At 32.6% G+C, this 22,153-nt stretch overlaps 3 protein-coding genes across 3 annotated transcripts; all 3 read left to right on the top strand.

Moving 5' to 3' along the window:
* Window positions 1–153: 153 nt before the first annotated feature.
* HELRODRAFT_158696 (hypothetical protein) lies at window positions 154–2,813 on the top strand (the record flags this gene model as incomplete). Its single annotated transcript, XM_009010699.1, has 7 exons — window positions 154–224; window positions 396–475; window positions 690–786; window positions 1,111–1,223; window positions 1,779–1,852; window positions 2,357–2,473; window positions 2,595–2,813. 7 exons carry the CDS (start codon window positions 154–156, stop codon window positions 2,811–2,813), a joined length of 771 nt encoding a protein of 256 aa, XP_009008947.1.
* A 3,673-nt stretch (window positions 2,814–6,486) lies between these two features.
* On the top strand, window positions 6,487–7,192 carry HELRODRAFT_62198 (hypothetical protein; the record flags this gene model as incomplete). The annotated part of the gene is made up of 2 exons (XM_009010700.1): window positions 6,487–6,711; window positions 7,061–7,192. 2 exons carry the CDS (start codon window positions 6,487–6,489, stop codon window positions 7,190–7,192), a joined length of 357 nt encoding a protein of 118 aa, XP_009008948.1.
* Window positions 7,193–8,094: 902 nt separating this feature from the next.
* Window positions 8,095–20,857, top strand: HELRODRAFT_158698 (hypothetical protein; the record flags this gene model as incomplete). The annotated part of the gene is made up of 9 exons (XM_009010701.1): window positions 8,095–8,264; window positions 10,236–10,237; window positions 10,676–10,795; window positions 11,092–11,220; window positions 12,555–12,677; window positions 13,295–13,383; window positions 15,991–16,554; window positions 16,995–17,147; window positions 20,693–20,857. 9 exons carry the CDS (start codon window positions 8,095–8,097, stop codon window positions 20,855–20,857), a joined length of 1,515 nt encoding a protein of 504 aa, XP_009008949.1.
* Window positions 20,858–22,153: the final 1,296 nt, after the last annotated feature.

Consider the following 22,153-nt stretch of genomic DNA (forward strand, 5'->3'; position numbering starts at 1 on the left):
TCAAACGATAAATAACGATAATTTTTGCAAGCGGTATTCGTTAATGGCGTGATGCAGTTTTGATTGAAATGTCTGCACTACAATGGGACTATATAAAAAGCTTTGCCTCGATAGGCGCTGTGATCTTTATTACAAACACATGAACAGTTTATAATGTTGGAGATGTCGTGTGGTTGGTCGTTCATCAAACTACTGAATGACAACGGAACCCTAATTGCCAACAAGTGAGATTCATTGATCTTATTTATTGATCTTAACTGGCGTGTTTTTATTTAGTTTCATCGAGGTTATACTGTCAAAACAATACTGCAGCAAGACGCGATTGCAAACAAAACCGAACATATCAAGACAAGACACAAACAAGCAACACAAACACATAACATGACAACACGCAGAGCGTACAGATTGCCAGTGAATGGAGGCTCACCATTTGAGAAGGGCGTGCCATTAGACAGGGGTTCAAATCTTTCTCTCGGTAAGTTCGGCAGAAATAAAAGCGAGCCACCGCGCTCCTCAATGATCGTCTCGTTCTTGTTCATCGCATTTTATATTCGTATTATTTCACTGCAAACCCACGAAGTTAATGGACGCTTTTGTTACTACAATTTTAATTTTTAAATGTTGACGACGAGTATGTTTTGTGACGCACCAGCAGCCCTACCACCAACACACTCTCACCAACAAAACAGCAGCCAGCAAGTTTTCTCTCTCCAGCAAATCCAAAGGACCTCCCATGATCAGCATCAAAATGATCTCTCCATCCAAGACTCAAACACGTTATATAGAGTAAGAAACTTTGTTCATTTGTTTGTACGTTCGTTCATTCACTCGTTCATTCAATTCCTCGTGAAATGTTTGCACCATGTTCAGTCGTCTTCGTCGAAGCATTATTACAATCAGAAGAAAATATTTCTGGTCCCGGGTACTTTTTCACAATTTTAACTTCTTAGTTGTGATGGTGATTGTTTCGTGCCCATGATCGCTAATAAGCTATCGATCGAGCTTTCAGTTGATGACTGTCGACAACAGCCACAACCACCACAACCACAACTACAACCACCACAACAACCACCACAAAAACCACCACAACAACCACCACAACAACTGCAGATGTCTTCCTGAGCCAATCGTCGGACCAACCTGCCACCTGGAGTATTTCTTCTACTTGAGGCACATCATGCTCGATGTTCAAGTCAGGTTCAAGACTAACCTGCATTCAACTGGTGGGTTTGCTGTTACGACCTTTCATTCATTCATTCATTCATTCATTCATTCATTCATTCATTCATTCATTCATTCATTCATTCATTCATTCATTCATTCATTCATTCATTCATTCATTCATTCATTCATTCATTCATATTCATTCATTCATTCATTCTTTCTTTCTTTCTTTCTTTCTTTTGGTCATTCATTCATTTACTTGTTTGTTCATTAATCAATCAACTCATTCACTCATTCATTCATTAATACAATTCATTCTGTTTATTCATTCATGATTGGATGATTGTTGTGTTGCGAATAGCAATTATTTGGAGAAAATGAATGACTAGTTGTTCTATTTTTCTCTAGTTCAGGTTGTGTTGGTTGAACAAGTGAAAAAATTAATAAGAATGAATGAATGAATGAACAAACGTTTTCATTATTATTTCTTTCCGACCATAATTGATTTGCGTTCTTTTGTTTTGAGTTGTGGAGTCACTTTGAAACAGTGCCTATTACTAATGCAAATATTTTTTAACAATTGTGGGAACAAAACTATAATTAACTCGCCACAGACCCAGTGCATTCTCCGTTGCTGTCATCGTTTCTGGACGCTGCTGAGAGGGCTGAGTTGATGGATGTATTCACGGTAGGTTCCTTCTCTTTCCTTCTATACAGTTCACTCCATCTCATCCATTCACCTCATTCATCCATCTATCACATTCTTTCATTCATCTCGTTCACTCCACCCAATTCATCTGCTGTATTTCATTCCTTCCAATATATTCAATATTGGATAACATTTCCAAAATCTACATACACGTTTATATCCTGACAAGTCACTCCATCAAACATCATCATCGTACTGTTCTTATTAACAACTTTCAAAAGCCGGTGAACCAAACCAAGCAGGCATGTTTAGTTTGATGGGCACATTATAATGATAACTTCGATAAATGACGAATGATTCCAAACCTTTCACATTCACTGCAGTCAGCGTGGTCAGCCAAAATGAAGAGCATGTCGAGGAGTGAAAAAGTAAACATTTCTGATCCATTTTCATGTTGTCGTGATAGATAAACAGATGCTACTTATAATGTTAATAATAGGAAATAGGAATAAATTTGGCGCATTGTTTATGATTTTTGGACAGAAGTCATTGATCCAGCTGAAGAGGACATTCACATTCGTCTTCATGGAGAGTGTCTACCCCCTCCTCCACATCTGCCATCTCGACAGTCTGCCCCCGTACGATGTCACTCACTACAAGGTGATCACTTCGGTGCCTTCGTAAATTACGATTTATGAGCTTGCGTGTGTGTGTGTTTGTGTATGTAAATGTGAGTGAGTGTATGTGTGCACAACAGCCACAACTGCTGCCTCCCTGCCAGGCGAGACAAGAACAAGTCCTGTTTGCACTGACAGCCACCACAGTGCTTCCATCCTCACTTCCAACTACAACAACAACGGCAAAGGGGACCTCGAACAGCAAACAGCGTTTGGCGGGCATTGACCTGCTGACCAGTCCATTCGTACTCTACGAACCTTTCGACACCCAGGAACTCATCTTCAATCCGGTCGATGAACGCCTCATCCTGAATTATTTTTAAATTCATGAACTGTTATTTTGAAAATTCAATTTCCATAAATTATTTTATCTTTGATAACGTTATTTTTTTTTATAGAAAAATTATTGCTTAAAAATGTGATCGATAAAATTTTATACCTAGAGTTATAACGATTACAAATAACTGTATTTGTAAGCTTATAATTTTAATAATTTTATAAGATTCAGTTTAAATTAGATTAGTTTAGATTAGTTTGTTCAAAAATTTGCATTATATTATCTCTCAAGTTGTTTTTTATCCGCAATTAGAAATGGAGTCATGTTGGTTTTCTCAAAGCAGTGAAAATTTTGGGACATCCAACTTATCACTGCTTCAGATTTTAGACTTCAAACTGATGTAGACGTTATAACTAAACTTTCGGACCAATGGTTCAGACAACTATAATTCAATCAATATAAAGATGCAATATTACAAAAAAATAAAATTGAATAAAAATTAGCGTTCGGATAAATATCATAAAAAATGCTGGTTTTAAGAGAAAATTGTTACAAAAATGTGGAATAACCAAAAAGGCAACTTTGCACAAGAATTTTCAGACTACTTATTGGTATATCTGAGAATTTTATTAAATGTAGAAATTTGTCGTTGGTTTTAAGCAGGAAGAACAACCAAGTTGAAAGAAGTCATTGTGATAAATTAACGAACAAACAAGCCATGGAAATGAGCAATGTGTGAGACTGAAATAACCCAATGTTTTAATAAAAATAGTGTGCGTGCCGACGTGCAATGTTGGAACCGTTTTCGCGATGAAAAATGTAGAACTTAGTGATAAAAAGTAATTAATAATATTTAAAAATAATTAATCATTTGGAGAAAAAAGAGAGAATTAAAAAAAAAAAATAAATAATAGTTAGTCTTTTTACTGGTTGTGCGAATGGGGCTAGAGAAATAAAAATAAAAAATGAAATGAATAAATAAATAAATAAAAAGATAAATAAAAATGAAATGAACAAAGTGTTAAGATAATATTGCTTATAAAGAGGATCTAATAGTAGAACAGAATAATAAAAATGAAAACGCATTAATGTAGGTGCGTGTGCGTCTGTGTGTGCGTGCACGCGTGTGTGTGCGCGTGTGTTTGTTGCTATCTATAACCAACATATTTTTATTCTGATTGATTGATTTTTTGTTCTTTGCTCCTTGTTTAACGGCCCTTCAGCACGTAACCAGGCTATCTTTGAACCATAGTTTTATTTATATTTTGCTTTTTATTCGTGTGACAAGTTGTTTTAGCTTGACGTTAATCTTTTTTTCTGATTTAATATTTTAATGTTTTTTGTCAGATTATTTTAATTTTTTATAAATTGGTGATGATTTATGTGTCGGTTATTGAAGGTGACTTATTGTAGATGTTCTGCTGTTGAGATTTTAATTTTTCCAGAGAAATTGTATTTCTTTCAATGCTATCAATAATCTGACTTTGATTTTCTGTATGCTAGTGGTTTCTAATTTTAATTGATGATTTAAAAAAATACACCAATGTTTTTATGTTAAAGATTGGAAGTTGGATGGTTTTTCAAAATATAAGTTTAACTGAAACTGACCTTTTCGAATACTTGCTTGGTTTTGTTGTTTATTTTGTTATTACTTTTTAATATTAGGTATTTATGTGGCGTTCAAGATTTAATTTTTGGTCCGGAATTCTTCTTAAATACTTGTATTCTGATGTACATGTTAGCATGTTTTCATCAAATTTCAATCTTGGATACACTTCATTTCTTTTTCCAGATAAAACACAATTTTTGTGCATGAAGAGAATTTCCCATTTAGTTTTGACACTATTTCTGTTCTTCCAGATTTCTTCATTTGTATCTTTTTCTTGGTTGGTGTCATTCTTATGTTACTGCAGGTCATCTATGGATAATAAAACTAAAACTTTATTTGGTGAAACTTTCGTAATGGAATACATGTATAAACTAAAGTATGTTAATATCTCTTTTCAAGTTTTTTTCACGTGACGTTTAGTTCTGTTTACGTTTCACTGTTAACTAGGTATATTGTAAATAAGTGGTGTTTACAGAGAATGGAAGAGACTATAAAAAAAATGTGGAGCCTGCAAATCACGTTTCTGGTAGCTTATTTTCCAGTGCAACCCTATCCACACCTTTCCACAGGTTAAGAACTTTTACTATATATATATATATATATATATATATATATATATATATATATATATATATATATATTTCGATTTTGGCTTTTGACTCAGCAACAGTGTTTTCGATATTCTCCGTATTTTTCTAAAGTTTCATAGGATATTATAGAGTGTTCGATTTAATTTTGATTTCGTTTTATAGTATAAATTTAGAAGACTAAGAGGATATAAATTTTGTTCAGTTGGTTGTTTGCAATTTAATTTTGTTTTATTTTTCACTATTTCTTGGTTTAAATTTTGAATTCGCGGTAATAAAGTTAAAGTTGTAAACAATAAAGGATAGTTGATAGAAGTTGCACTGTTTTGAAAGTTGAAGTGTTTTGTTTTTTTTTGTTTTTTTTGTGTGTGTGTTTATTCTTGCGGACTGCTAACTTTCTAAAGACATTTGAAATACAATTTTATAAGTTGACTTGCAAACATTTTTTTTGAAATAATAATGTGCTAGAAATGTAGAAGATAAAGACACAATTCAGTGCTTTCAATGTCAACTTGCTTTTCACCAAGACTGTGTCGGAATAAGTAAATCAGCTTTCAAGGTTATCAGTTCCGTGCCTAATATTAAGTGGTATTGTGATGAATGCATGAAACTACTTCATGACGTAAAGTCATTAAATAAAGCTGTGCATGATAGCAATGATGCGCTCAACACTAAAATTGACAAAAATGATGAATCGAACAATTTGTTGAGGAGCGAACTTGAAGCTATCAAAAGTTTAATTCAGAGAAATGTTGATGGGGCGGAAAGATTCGACGGCACAGATTTGAGTACCGAGCTGTGTAACCTTAAAAACGATTTGAGCAAAAGTTTTGCCGATGCTGTCCGATGCGAAGTGAAGAAAAATATTGAACTAGTTAATGATGAGGTAAAAAGTGTTCAAAAAACTTTAACCAAGGTAAATGACATGAAAGAAAGCAAGTCTAACAAAATGATGTTCAATTTACAATAAACTGATGATGATAAGGAATTATTAAAAAGTTATCCAGTGAAGTCAAGGATCAGGATATTGAAAGAATTGTTAGACTGGGTCCAAAAGCTGAAACTAAAATTAGACCGGTGCTGATTGAAATGAGGAGTTGTGCAATTAAAGATTTAGTCTTAAAAAATTCTTTTAAATTAAAAACTATGCATGAAGATCTTCATAAACTATGGATCAGTCATGATTTAACAGTTGATCAGCGTGCCGAGTTAAAAAAAACTAATTGATGAAGCCAAATCAAGAAAAATCTCGTGCCCAGGTTTTTTATTCAAGGTGAGGGGAGCGGTGGGAAGGTGGCGGATTGTCAAACTCAAAAATCTATAAAATAGAATAATGTTATGAAATAATTGTGCCAAAATATATTTATTTTAGCCAAGGTGACGCATTCATAGAGTCGACGCCACTGCAGAAAACTGTAGTTCGCAGTAGTTCGTTAGTAGTTCAGTAGTTCGCTGCGGTAGCTACACGTTTAAATAATTAAATAATAGTTAATGTTTTGCTGTGAAAATTAATTTTAGCAGCGATGTTTCGCGATGATACATTAAATTATTTACTTGGATGCATTGCAGAGACAACATGGAAATGTCCGCTGGGTTTTTGGAGGTGCAATGATTTGGAGTGCATCAGGTCTGAATACATCTGTGATGGTCTGGTTGATTGTTTCGACGAGAGCGATGAAGCATCCAGCCTCTGCAACCAAAGTAAATCAATGCTAGACAGAAAAAACTGCATTCACTTTCAAACACTTGTCTATTAATTAACTTCAAAATCTATTTAAATAGTGTCTGTTAAAATATGGAATCAACATAATAAATGACTAAACGAATAAAATAAAAAAAATAGTATTATAAAAATATGAGAGCTCAACACCCTTTTAACAAAATGTACAGTAATTAAATTATCAAAATCCTGCTAAATAAAAATTTTAAATGATTGCAATGATTTACAGCCAAAATTTAAAATTTTATGATTTCTTTTATTTGTACTTCAGCATTTTTTGAATTACCACTCACTATATAACTACCCGCTAAATTGTCCCCTGTTAAATAACTCTCTCTAAATTAAATAACCGCCAACCAGATTGCACGGTGTCCGAGTTCAAATGCATAGACAGATCGATGTGTCTGTCGTTCAAGCGGTTATGCAATGGCGTGCAGGACTGTGTCGATGGCTCCGACGAAAGATCGTGTGCAAGTCAGTTCAAGAGTTGTTTTGGCGCAGTTTCCTAATTTTATTTGTCACAATATTGAATGGAAGTGATTCACTCAGGCAAAATCATCGACGAATTTTTCGTCAAAAAATATAAATATAACTGCATAGTTTCAATGGAAAATATACATAGGCTTCTGCTTCTTTGTTACCCCAAGGCAGTGGGGGATCAAAACAAGGGCCAATATTTTGAAAATGTAGTCAAAATTTGGCTGGTGACCTTTTTGTGCTTTTTCTGTTCAAAAACTGAGTTTTACTGACTTTTTAAAATAATGCTCACAACGGGCCCCACTAAATCCGCCGCTGCTCCAAAATTTCAAACCTTGCCATGGTACAAATATAACCTTTAATTGATGAAAAAATTTGAAGTGAATTATTTATTTGTTGTCCTTGTCTTAATATATTCTATGTAAACTTTCTACCAAAAATGAGTTCATAAAGTTCATCTGAAATTCGATGTCCCTTCATTTCGGAGTCGGATGTAAAGGTGTGCAATGGAAAATCTGCGACAGGGAAGAGGGGAGGTTTCTGAGAATTTCCAAATGTGTTTATGTTGACGACGATTTTTTAATGTTTTCTATTGCAACGGGTATTTTTTACATGCATTGTCGGTAAAAATTAAAAACCTATCGTAATCTTTCCTGTGGAGGCCCCGAGGCAGAAACTCGGCCTGCCCTTCTTTAAACTTGGCCCCATGTTTTCATGTTTCAACGGTCATGATTTTCTAAAACAATGTTGTGTAATTTTGATTTCATTTTAATGTTAATCATGCAAAATTCCCGAATTTTCAAATAGTGGAAAATTTTGAGTATGATGATTTGAGCATGCGATCCACCAAGAACCAAATCATAAATACATAATTCGTTAATTCGTTGTGGCAATGATGAATGATGAGGCGTTTAATCTCATGTATGGGTGTAGAATGCCACTGCTAACTAAAAATTTGGATGAATCAAGCAAGTGTGAACTTGATGTGAGTGGGAAGATGGTGAACGTGATGAGTGGGAAGATGGTGAAAGGCCATGCAAAACATCTGCAGCTTGCCTTCGGGAGATGGAGTGTGCCAACAAGAAGTGCATCAGCAAGAAGCAGGTCTGTGATGGATTGAATGACTGCGGTGACTACAGTGATGAAGTTAACTGTCCTGGTAAATTATCATCTACCGTTTTAGATAAATAAAATTTGGATGGCAAGATGAAAAAATAACAAATTCATCGATTAATAAATAACGAATGAGTGAATGATGGATTGAATGGACGATGACCGCCATCCACTACAATGGGCATGTCAAATTCACCTACCATTAAAGACCACTTCAAAATTTACGCCTGTACCTGGAGACCACTTTAAGAATCCGAACATTTGTAAAATGTTATATTGCTTCGATATTGTCATATATCGTTAACGATTTTTGTATTTTGATTTAAAGGTTTTAACAAAAACTGAAAACTCTAAATCATAAAGCCACTGACCATTCTGCAGCGTATCCAATTTTTTTATTTTAAATAAGCAACTTAGTTTCAGAATAGAGACCATCACTTTGTGACCTACTGCATGTAGTAAAACGACGGACGCGTGCTGTTATGCTGTGCTTGACGCGCCTGGAGTAAAAAAAAAATTGCAGTTTACTAAATATCAATCATCCAACAACAATCATCAAACAACAATTATAGAACAATAAGGAACTAAAATGTTTCACAATCTTGAAATTATTTTCTGCAACTTTACACAGACGATCCTTGGAGATGGCTGGGCTGAAAATCGAATTCATTCATTCATATATTTCTTTCTATTTCCATTCACTTGTTATTGTTTGTTTTAAAACATATGAACCGTTTCATTTTGCTTTTTGCATCATTAATTTGATTAATTCAAGTTGTTTCGTTGATCTATCTATGTTTTGAGGAATAAGTTTTTTTAACTTAAAAATTACTTCAGTAAAGAAAGAAACAAACGACGGCAACCGTAATTAAATGATTTGTTTATTATGATCAAATTTATTAATTTTAATTATTAATTAACTAAGTGAAATTAATAAATTATTTAATGAGGCCCCTAACGCAAAGTTGCAGCTTCGTGAAGGCTATCGAGAACAAACCTTCAAACCTTAGAAATGTTTCATCAAGTTTAACATTTTCACTACGAGTTTGCCTGAAAATTTCAAAGCAGCGTTTTTTCACGCAAGGAAGTATGCATGGACTGAAAAAGATTTTCGCCCTGGAATGAATGAAAGAGGTTGATCTTCCTTAATATGGCGGGAAGTTGAATAGAAATGTGGCATATTATGAACTATAAAAAAGCTCGGCAGTGTTAGCATAACTGATCGAGACCAATGCAGTGACCCTGGACATATTCAAAATCATTTCATCATTTCAGGAAAGATTTGTGAATTGAGGACATATTTTATTTTATGGAAAAAATTATAAAGTTATAAAACGAACAAATAAAAATAAATTAATATTATTTTAATTGAATTCATTCTGAAGACTGTTAAGGCAATATTTGTCAGACGATGATTTGAAACAGACAGTAATGTTGGTTCACGCGCAAAACGAACACTGCATGCATTCTCTTATAAAAATCAATTCGCGAATTGACAGTTGTCAAAAATTTAAATGATCGAGAGAGTGTTGCTAAAAGATGGAACGAATGGAGGACGAACAAATGAATGAAGAAAATGAACGAACAAACAAATGTACTAATTGAACAAACAAATGAACAACTGAACTAACAAATGAGTGAATAAATTGAGCAAACAAATAAACTAATGATAATAGTAAATAAAAGAGAAGTAACAAAAAACTCATTTCAAATAACGTGAAGACATTTTTAACATTTTAAAAGCCAGTAATTCCGTAACTTACATAACATTTAATTTAAAGATGATACAGACAGACTGGTCAGATGAATTATTATTAGAAAGCTATGTTCGAGCCACGCATACAATTTTGAGGAGTTAGTTCATTTTCTCAAAAAGCACAGACACGTGCAGACAAAGGCAGTGCATACCCAAAAAGTGCATACTCCAACACACTCGCACATACATACCAATCCTAACACCAGAGGTTTATGTTTCTCATCAAAAGTAATATAATGCACGATACAACCCAATGGTTAAATGTTTAAGTGCAACATGAACTTTCAAATTTTTTTTTATCAAAAATTGAAATTTGTTAAACCGTTTCAAACAACACTGTGCATATGCAAGTGCAACACACCTTCCTCACCTTGAAATCAGCTAAAATGATAGTAAGCTTTGTTGTGGATTATAACAAACTTTGTAACTTCTTTCACTTTTTGTTAGTTCAAAACGAACGATTACCATAATTATTTTCAAGATCAAGTTTTCAATTCAAAACGAGTCCGCTGTTATTCCCTAGGTGAAAGAAGTCATTTTGAGTTTCCAAAACAGCCCAATGTTGAATACATAAAAAGTTATCGCAATATATAAACTAAACAAAATGACTTTTTTTAAACATTCTTTTTTAAATTTTGTTTCGAAGGGGGAAGGACGTGCATTGGCTTCAAGTGCCGGAACGAAAATTGCATTCCACTCTCAAAAGTTTGCAACCATGGCAACGATTGTGGCGACGATAGTGATGAGCCGATAGACATTTGCGATGGTGAGCGCTTCAACTTTTACACGTCCGTTGAATATGAAGAGATGTGCACGCGATCGCATAATTATTTTATATTATTTTATAAAATTATTGAGTTACATTTGTGAATAATGAAAATAATTCTTCAAAAACTGCCATTTATATATTCACGATATATTGTGTTGTTCCTTACTACTTTGTGTCTGACAAGCGTAGAACTGCTTGCGTGTTGTCGCCAGGTTGCAATTGAACGTTCGCGCATGTTTTAGGCATGTTGTTTATCATTTATAAGAAAAATTAAATTTTAGTTTTCTATTTAGAATGCGGAGTTTTTGGAAGGAAAACGTGTGATGATTATTCCAAATGTCTACTCCACGAAGAACTCTGCGACGGTGTTGCGCACTGCAAGGACGCCTCCGATGAGGCGCGCTGCACAGGCAACCACACGCGTTCGTTCATTCTGTTGTTTGCTGTCTTGTAGTTTGTGGTTTGTTGGTTGGCAGTTGTTTGTTTTTCTTTGTTGCTTGTTTTGGTTCGTTGTGCTGTTGATTATTGTTTGTTGGTTGTTGTCTGTTATTTGTTGGTTGATTTTGTTTGTTAGTGTCGATTTGTTGGTTGATGTTGTTGTTTGTTTGTATGTTTTTTGAATGCTTCACAATACTTCTTATATATTGTTAATTATTTTACTTTTATATCGAGTTCACTATTTATTAAGGTGTTAAATCACAAATCTTTTTAAAAACTGTTCACAACTGTGCAATGAACATTTTCGTTAATAATATAAACTACAAATCTTCCATCACTTTCATGTTCTTTCATTCAAACACGGCTGAGACAGGCAAGATAATAAAACACAAAGATGAGAAAGTGCTCCACAATAAATCAGACGAGTGGTGAGATTATTTTTTATTTAAAAAAAATTGTTCTTGTAATTAATTTAATCAACCACTTCCTTGCCAATCTTGCCAAAAAACTTTTTCAAGCAAATTGCTTCTTTAGACCCAACGATGGGGCACGACAACAGCTGAACAATATTTGTGTTAATGCTAATTTTAAGCCAATTTTAATTCTTAGTTGAATAAAGAAACTTACACCTAATCGTTATTGATTTTTTAGCCAAAATCTTTTCAAGTGTCGGAACGATGGTTGTGTGCCATTTGGGGTTCTATGTGACGATAATGATGATTGTGGTGACATGTCGGATGAGTTGAATGCTTTCTGTGGAGGCAAGTCATCATCACCATCATCACTATACATCTTCGTCATCATCACTATACATCATCATCTTTGTAGTCGTCGTCATCATCATCAACATCATATATCTAGCACAAATGTATTTTAATTATAACTCGACCTTACATTAATTAATGTTGTAATATTAATAATAATATGCTTCTATTAAATTGTCATGTCATGTCAACCTAATTACGAATAGATGGATGAATGGATGGATTGATAAATTAATGGACGGACTAATGGATGAACGGATAGGCGAATAGATAGGTATATGAGTGATTGAATAGATAAAGGATAAATGAATATTGGATGAATAGATAGATCTGAATCGAACAGATTGTGAGGAAGGACTGAAGATAGGATGCGGTGGGTTGAGGGAATGTGTGAATTTGTCCTTGAGATGTGATGGCATCCCACAATGTTCCAATGCAGCTGATGAGGAAAATTGTTTTTTTCGCTTTTTATCATGTTGGAATTGATTTATTATCTTTTTTTTAAATGTTATTCTTCATTTTGTAATTATTTTTTTATTAAAATAATTTCGCAGATTGTAAGTTGGACGAATTTGATTGCAGAAGTGGAGCAGGCAACAGGTGCATCCCTTCCCGCCAAGTTTGTGATGGAACTCCTCACTGCTCCAACAACAGGGATGAAACTGTCTGCAGGCGAGGTAACAGGAGGGTGATGTAGCGTATGGGTGGATATGTGGGAGGATAGTAGGTAGGCGATGTGGTTTTTATGGGTACGTAGTTTAGTCAATAGGTGGGCGATGCGGTGTGTGGGTACATAAGTTGGTAGTGAATAGGTCATGTAGATAGTTAAAATTTTAAATAAGCAGGTAAGTAGGAAAGTAGGTAAGAAAAATATTAATTATTTTTCACTTTATCACATGAGCCAAAAATAAACCATTATTCGTCGTTTATAATGCACCGTCGTATATAACGCGTACCCCAAAATTTGGTCAATCTAGTTATAGAAAACATCGCCGAAATCACCAAAACAGCCATGATTGATATAAAATCTACTCTGTTCGCTGCAAGTGACAATAAAAATGTTTCTATTTTGGCATTTTTAGATACAGTGCACCTATTGATCGTGTGAATTGTAGCATTTTGTTGGAAAGGCTTGGTTTTTGTTTTGGTGTTTCTGGAATGGTAAAATTGTGTTTGGAATACAAAACAGGTTAGGTTTAATGGTAGTTTGTCAAATATTCAAAAGGTTATTTTAGGTATGTCTTTAGAAGCAATGTTGCTTTTGATGTTCTTTATATTATTAACTCGTACGCAGACGATTTGCAAATAGCTGTTAGCGGGTCTCCTAATATGTTTTCAGTCATGGTGGGTAGATTAGTGAATTGTTTGTCGGAGCAGATAAGGGTTTGGAAGGCATGCAATGTAATAGATTAAAATTGTTTCAATTTGAGACACAATTGTTGTCAGTTATAACATGGCAATAGCTTTTTAAGGCAAATCTTAATTCTGTTTGCATTGATAGCCAAACATAAAATTTTGATCTATAATAACAAATTTGGGTTTCCGAGTGTCCCAAACATGCTATTTGTGTCGCATGTTTTGTTCTGTTCATACGCTGTGTGTCGTTGTGTGTTGTTATGTTGTTTGGTATGCTGTGTTGTGTCATCGCTGTTATCATTGTTGAAAACTAAAACATTTTTCAACTAAATTGTAACTAATGAATACCACTTGCGTTACAAACTCCTTGAAGCTCCTGTCCTCTCATATGAAGTAAATGATGCTCACTCCACAAACTCAGGTTTCAAATTTTTGTTTCTCCATTTTTTGTCAATATCAAATATTTAAAAAGTTGTGCCGCATCATTTTTAGTGTATATTTTTTATTATCACTGATTTCTCTAGCCTTTAAGGTGGTTTAACATTAAATTTTTTTTAAAGTTCAACTCAGATTGAATGTTTATAACTACTCAATTGTTCTGAATGCCCCACTAAAAAATGATTTTAATTTAATTTATTTTACTTTAATTCAAGTTAATAATACAAACAAATGAAATCAATTCTTTTTTAAAGCAAAATTGATAGTTAAATGGCGTTTTTAAAAAATTGCCCGCCTTCATTTTTCATTCGCGATTCAAAACTTCGTTGCCATAGTAACACGTAAATAGACTTTAGTCGTCTATGAATTTTACATTTAAAATTTGTGAGCCACCAAAAAGATTACAAAAATGTTACATATAGAGAATATTATATACAGGAAATTCCCTAATATCGTTACATATATACCATGTAAGAGCGTTCCAAAATAATTTTATAATCTTTGACTAAATAAATTTTATTCAATCGCTAGGAGTTGAAATTTGAGTTATTTACATTTTTTAATTATTATATTGCATTATTATATTTTTTAGTGATTTCATACATTCTAATTAATGTTAAAATAATTTCAGAAGTTTTAGTTTATAAATATGCTATAATATTAATATGTCGTAAAAACACTACAGTTTATTATTTTGTACAACATATGCATATATTAAAATTAAAACGTCTGTTTACGCTATTCACAACCATAGTTCTTAACATTCAAGGAACACTTGTATGCATCCTAATATCGGCTGGCCAATGTTATATATCATTGATTTCTAATACATATTGTTTACTCTTTATATGTGTGTATGATGCAGATTACTGAGCTGACTTTGCTTGAAAAAAAATTGAAATTGAACTATTTTACCTGAAATTGATTTTTCGGCATCACACCACCATTACAATAAATAATTTCGTTGAAATATCTTGTTCCATGATTTGTTAGAAATTAAAAAAATTAATAATCTCTTTGTATAGTTCAGCATGGTGTATAACTGTTTTGTTGGAGAAAGTAAATGATAATAATGATGATAACGATTATGATGATGATGATGTTGATTATGTAGGGTAATTAATCATTAGCAGGCCACGAATTAGTTGGGGGTATGCTGTTCATAGCAGGCTACTGCACCAGTGCTTTATAACTGCACTGCACTGCATGATCGTGTGGAATGATGAGATGGACCAGCCAGATCATCACATTATCACGTCGTCAACAACATCACGAAATCACATCAACAACACCACTAACATCAGCAACGTTGAATGTTTCAATAGTTCATTCTGCCTATAAAAAATGTCACTTCTAACTTTAAAGTTCACATAAGTTATCTCATGCTTGTTTGCGAATGTGGCTAGCTTGAAAGCATTCAATGGTGAAAGATCGAATGAATATAATGATGCTGATGCATCGAATGAACGATGACATTCTTTTCCTTCTGTGGCTGGCTGTTGCAATTATTTTTCATTTTTCAATTACGTGAAGAAATTTATTCAAAACATCTGAGTGTGTTGAAATTGTTCGAGTAGAAAAAATGAAACCAACGAAGCAAGTCATCTTGTAGTCGGTCGTGCACAAACAAAAATGCATACTTTTAATAAAATAATTAATTAATTTATTCATTAATTTATTCATTCATTTATTCATTCATTCATTCATTCATTCATTCATTCATTCATTCATTCATTCATTCATTCATTCATTCATTCATTCATTCATTCATTCATTCATTCATTCATTCATTCATTCATTCATTCATTCATTCATTCATTCATTCATTCATTCATTCATTCATTCATTCATTCATTCATTCATTCATTCATTCATTCATTCATTCATTCATTCATTCATTCATTCATTCATTCATTCATTCATTCATTCATTCATTCATTCATTCATTCATTCATTCATTCATTCATTCATTCACGGACTTTCACACGTAACATTTCTACAAGGTTACTCCATTCGTTGCAGATTCGCTCCATCAGTGCCTGAATAAATGAATTTATTATTATTCAACAACTAAAAGAACAGACTTTTTATATATATATATATATATATAATATATATATGTATGTATATATATATATATATATAATTATTTTATTAAAAGTATGCAACATCTGCAAACACATACTGACTACTAAGGCTAGTAGTGTTGCTAGCGATGCTAAACCTTCAGAAAGTAAAGAGCCAAGTAAAACAGAAATAAACATTCTGAAAAATTCTCGTTGGGGTGATGCTCCTTTGACGCCGTCGGCTGGTAATGTTGCTGATATCTTTTGGCCTGTGGAGCCTATGAAAAAACTTCATCGCCCAGCAACTCCCACACTTAATCAAGTTAATATTGAGACTAAATCATCTGTCAAGGGTATAGTAGGTCGGAAACTTCCCCTAAACTTGGTTATTGCTGCAAACAAAGCCGTTACAAAGCAAAAATTCTATCATATTGGTAATGTGGCAAGATGCACTAAGAACAACATTGTGGAATACTTGAAGTCACTTGATGTGGAAACTGTTTCATGTTTTCCTGTTTTTAAGAAGTCAGACAAAGAAACTAAAACACCAGTACTCAAAAAAGATGGTAATGAGGAGAATCTCTCCACAGACGAGACTAAACCAACGTCTTCGGACAAGTCAACATCCTTCAGGTTGTGCGTAGATGTAAAATTTGCCAATGTGATTGAGGACATGGATTCCTGGCCAGAGCATGTGAGAGTTCGTGAGTGGTCGTTTTCTTCACATCGTCAATCCTATACCAACCCGGTCAACACAATAGCTCAAAATGGATAGTAATTTTGATCCTGACCTGAATTATTTTGATCATTTATTTAATTCATGTAAATTTTATAATACCACTAACTTAAATTCATTATTCAATTCTGGTGTTACCAGTTTATTACATGTCAATGCTAGAAGTTTGTTTCACAAAATTAGTGAATTTGAAATTTTTCTTAATCAATGTACTATTAATTTTAATGTTATTGCTGTAACAGAAACTTGGTTAACGGATACTACGGGTCCGCTTACTGTTATTCCAAAGTATAATTTTATTTATAACAATAGACATAACAGGCGTGGTGGTGGAGTTGGATTATTTATTAGAGATGACCTAGTTTATCATGAAATTAATGTTTTAAAATCATCCTCAGAATATCTATGAGTCAATGGCCATTGAAGTCAATATTGGGTTACATTTCAACATTGTTGTAATTGTATTCTACAGGCCTCCGGACTCTGATCCCCTGACTGTTTTTGATCATTTTTTTAATGTAATCAAAAACTGTAGAAGTCTCAAGAATAAGGTTGTTTATATTCTTGGGGATTATAATATGAATCTACTTGATTCTGTTTGCAAAAATTCAGTAACATATTTCATTAATTCTTTTATTCTTTAAATTTTTTTCCACTTATTACAAAAGCCACAAGAATTTCTAATCACGGTTTTTCCCTTTTGGATAATATTTTTACAAATAATCCATCCCCACACTCCGCGGGTGTCATTTATAGTGATTTGTGTGATCATTTGCCAATTTTTTCGTTGATTAATGAGAGTGTTGACACCGATAATATTGTTCAAATTCCTAGGTTGTGTTATTCAAAAAAGAACTTAGCTGAACTTAATACAAAATTAAATTCTGTAGATTGGTCGTTTATTTTGGAATCTTCTGATGTTGAATTTGTATTTGATGCCTTTCTTAAATTTATTCATACCGCCATTATTGATGTTTGCAAGCCCAAATCAGTTAAGAAAAATAAATATAAAAAACCTTGGATAAATGCAGATTTACTTAAGGTAGCAAATAAGAAAAATTTACTATATAAAAAATATTTGAAAGACCCATCTTTTGTTAATAAAACCACATATATATCTCTCAAAAATCACTTCACAAAAACTGTTAGACAAGCAAAATCTTTCTACTTTAAAATGAAGTTTGAAAAAAATAAAAATAATTTAAAAAATACTTGGTTTATAATAAATGGTTTGCTTAATGCAAACAAAACTTCTAAACTCATTGGTTCCATTGATTTAAATGGTGATATAACTTATGACAATGAGGCGATTGCAAATTCTTTTAACAAATATTTCACTGATTTGATTGATGACAGCAATGTTGATATTAATGATAGGAATGTTACCCAATATTTGAACAATCCTGTTTCATCCTCAGTTTCAACATGTGAAACTAATGAATTTGAAGTTCTAAATATTGTTCATAGGCATAAGAATTCTAATTCTACTGGTCATGATGGAATATCTAATTTCGTCATAAAAAACGTTATTTCTACAATAATTAAACCTTTAACATATTGCATTAATTTATCATTAAAATCAGGAACGTTTCCAAAGTGTTTAAAAATAACCAAGGTTATCCCTATACATAAGAAAGGCCCTAAAGATTTAATTAATAATTTTAGTCCAATATCCTTGGTTTCATCATTTTCAAAACTGATTGAAGGAGTTGTGCATAATTATCTGACCTCCTTTTTAAATAACCACAATATTTTGTCAGATTGCCAGTATGGCTTTAGAAAGGATTGCTCAACTGAGCTTGCTATCCTTGAATTAACATTATATATTTCAAAAAATATTGATTCTATAAAACATACAATTGCAAATTTTATTGACATCAGTAAAGCTTTTGACACTGTCAATCATAAATTGTTAATAATTAAGCTATCACATTATGGTATAAGGGGAACAATGTTGGGTTGGTGTAAAAGTTACCTCGAAAGTCGTTATCAATATGTTACTATTAACTCAATTAATTCTACCTTGATGCCTATCAGCTCTGGTGTTCCCCAGGGTTCGATACTTGGTCCTTTATTTTTCAATTTATTCATAAATGATCTTGTTAATTCACCATTGCCAGTTAAATATATAATGTATGCAGATGATACCACCATTTTAGCCTCTGATCAATCATTGCGGGTAGTCGAAGAAACTCTTAATCAAGAGTTGTCTCGAGTTAGCTCATGGATGTTCAATAATGGTCTGCAAATATCTCAAAAACATATGCTTTACTTTTTGGTCCAAAAATTGTTACAAATCTTATAAACTTTTCCCTATATTATAACAATAATCAAATAACAAGATTAGACAAAATAAAATTTCTTGGGGTCACTGTGACAAGCAATTTGTGTTGGAAAGATCACATCATAAATGTTTCAACAAAAATTTCAAAGATTTTGGGTATTCTTTATAAGTTAAATTATATTTTATCAAAATTTTTAATGCTTAAGCTATTTTATACTCTTGTTTATCCACATTTAATATATTGCATCATTGTGTGGGGTCATCATGTTAAATCTCATATTGTATTACTTGATAAATGTTTGTTTTATTTTTTTAGGATTTATTACGATTTAAGAAAATTTGACCATGTTTCACATTGTTTTTCCAAATCTAGGATTTTAACAGTCTCTAAACTTTATTTATATCGAGTACTGTTATTTTTATTTAAATTAATTGTTTTAAAAAAACATTTGCAATTTCATTCTTTTTTGATCAATTCGTCTTCGTATTTTCTCAGAATTACTCGTCAAACATTGCCATATCATATTGTCAAGTCAAGAACTGCCTTATTTTCTTCAACTATATTTATTTTTGGTTTAAAATTATGGTTTCTGTTACCTTCTGATTTTCATTATATAAATAGCATCACTCAGTTTAAAAAGCAAATTTTTAATTGTATTCATCATGATTATTTTCCTACTGATATTTATTGACATTATTTCATGAACTTAAGTTTGTGCTTATATTTGTTGGATTATTTTGCATTGTAAGCTATATATGTGATGTGACTTCATGGATGTATTGTGTCTATATATTGAAAGAATGTATTTGTATGTTTTTCTTATTGAATATTTTTTAAGTGGACACTATATTTTTGGTTAGGGTGGCCATACAAGCTTGTTTTTTTTAAGTTTCTGTGTCTCCCAGTTTTGTCTAAATAAATTTGTCTATATATATATATACTGTGTCTCTACAATGTATATCCTGTGCCTCTTTTCCTCAATAATTGCATTTCTGACAGTTTTAATTTAACACACACACACACACACACACACACACACACACACACACATACACACACATACACACACATATATATATATATATATATATATATATATATATATATATATATATATATATAATTATATAATTATTTTTTTAATTTTATTTATTTTAATTGATGACAACGCAGCTTTGCAAATCGGAAAATTTAAACTAATTATAGATTTGAGGTAGATATAAAATTGTAAAACACACATCGCACCTAACAACAACACCATCACACACGCACAACATTTGTACACACGCATCAACATTGTACACACTCATCAACATATGTACAGTACACACGCATCAACATTTGTACACAGTCAACATTTGTACACACATTCAACCAAGTGCATCGCGGAAAAATAATTTGCCATATTGAATTAGGCTTTCATCATAGCCTCACCCATGGCAAACTTTTTCATCTCCTCTTCAACATCATCTCATCATCGTTTGCATTCTGCCATTATTACTTTCAACTATAAACTCAACAATTCCTTTATTCAAATACTTTTCCAACTAACAACACCAACTAACCATCCATCAATCAACCAACCACCGATCAAATGAACTATTTATAAACAACTTCAAGTTCAGTTTGACCACATAAACATCCCAAATGATGATTTACATTGGTTCGAAACAAAAACATCGAAACAAAAAATTCATAACTCAACTACTTCCTACAATAAACATTCAAACACAAAACCATTGACTGGTAAAGCCATTTTGAAATATTTAATAAAACAGCTAATAAAATCATCAAATTGATCAAATGAACAGATGAGAAAAATGATGTTTCTAGACTGGCAGTCTTCAAAAACGCACAAAACATCCAATGCCGGTGACTCGTTCGCGGTGTTAACGTTTTATTTCATCTCATATTTTCAGCATATCAGGAACCTCGACCTCCTAACGAATTTCACAAACTCAATACAGTTTTGTTGATTGATAATTAATTATTTGTTAAAATTTTTCAAGGACTGATCATTTTAATCTATCGAATAAAAATCATCTACCTTCTTACTTACCATTTTTTATGACTTTTTCGCTGACTTTTTAAGACTTTTTAAGAAAATTTTTCAAGGACTGATCATTTTAATCTATCGAATAAAAATCATCTACCTTCTTACTTACCATTTTTTATGACTTTTTCGCTGACTTTTTAAGACTTTTATGAATTTCCTACTTCATAAGTTGGAACTATATTTGACTTGGTTAAACTACTAAAAATTTAAACATTTTAATAATTAAAAGGCTTATATTTGGTAACCTGATGGTCGGAAGTGTGTTTTGTTTAGTTCTAAGTTTCGTTGAAGACTCCGTTTATTTCATGATAATTTGACAATTGGGAATAAATGAATTTAAAAGCATGCATGCATTTTTTTTAACATTCTACAGCGCTTATCACTTCTAAGGTTATTCTGGAGAGGTGATAAACATGCCATAACATGAAACACAATATAAAACAATTATCAGCATACAAAAACAACATGGCAAACACACAAATATGTTTAATGTTTGATTAAAAAGTATAACATACAACATTGGTGGGATTACAAACATTTTATTTACTTTGTTGAAGCTTTTACTTCAATAAAATTCTTAGACCTGCTATTTTTAAGTCGTGGTTTATTATTATTATTCCTAGATCAAAATACAATCTACTGATGCCATTACAGAAGCAAAGATCATCAATAAAAAAGTATTGCCGCAGCTCTCTGGATGACGAGATTTTCTAAATGACGAGACTCTAACATCACCAGCCAACAGATGCCACTGCTGAAGACATCATGCTTGCCCATGATGATAGGATAAGAACTGGGTGCCACACCATAAGGCACCCAGTTTTTATCCTGGTTGCCGAGTTTGCAGCCAAAGTATAACTCATGCAATTTTTTCACATGTGGTGTCAATCTTTGTCTGCATCTTTTTAAGGTCAGTTCGCCACAAATATAACAAAAATTCTCGGCCTGATTTTTACAAGATCTGGGCATTTTCTGTGCCAATACAATTGATAAATCACCTAGCTAACAACTCGAATTATAATAAAACAACTCGAATTATAATAAAACAACTCCTCGCAACTACTAATCGCCAGACAACTACTAGTTCAACTGTCTGCAAACCGTATATACACTTAATCACGGTTGGTATGGAATGCTGACATAAGCAATAATCGTAGGCAAACCCTAACTCTGCTGACGTAAGCGACGAAATTCTGTTGGCGTAAGGAAAGTAATT

The sequence above is a fragment of the Helobdella robusta genome (genome assembly GCF_000326865.2).
Source record: "Helobdella robusta unplaced genomic scaffold HELROscaffold_1, whole genome shotgun sequence".
Lineage (NCBI taxonomy): Eukaryota > Metazoa > Annelida > Clitellata > Rhynchobdellida > Glossiphoniidae > Helobdella > Helobdella robusta.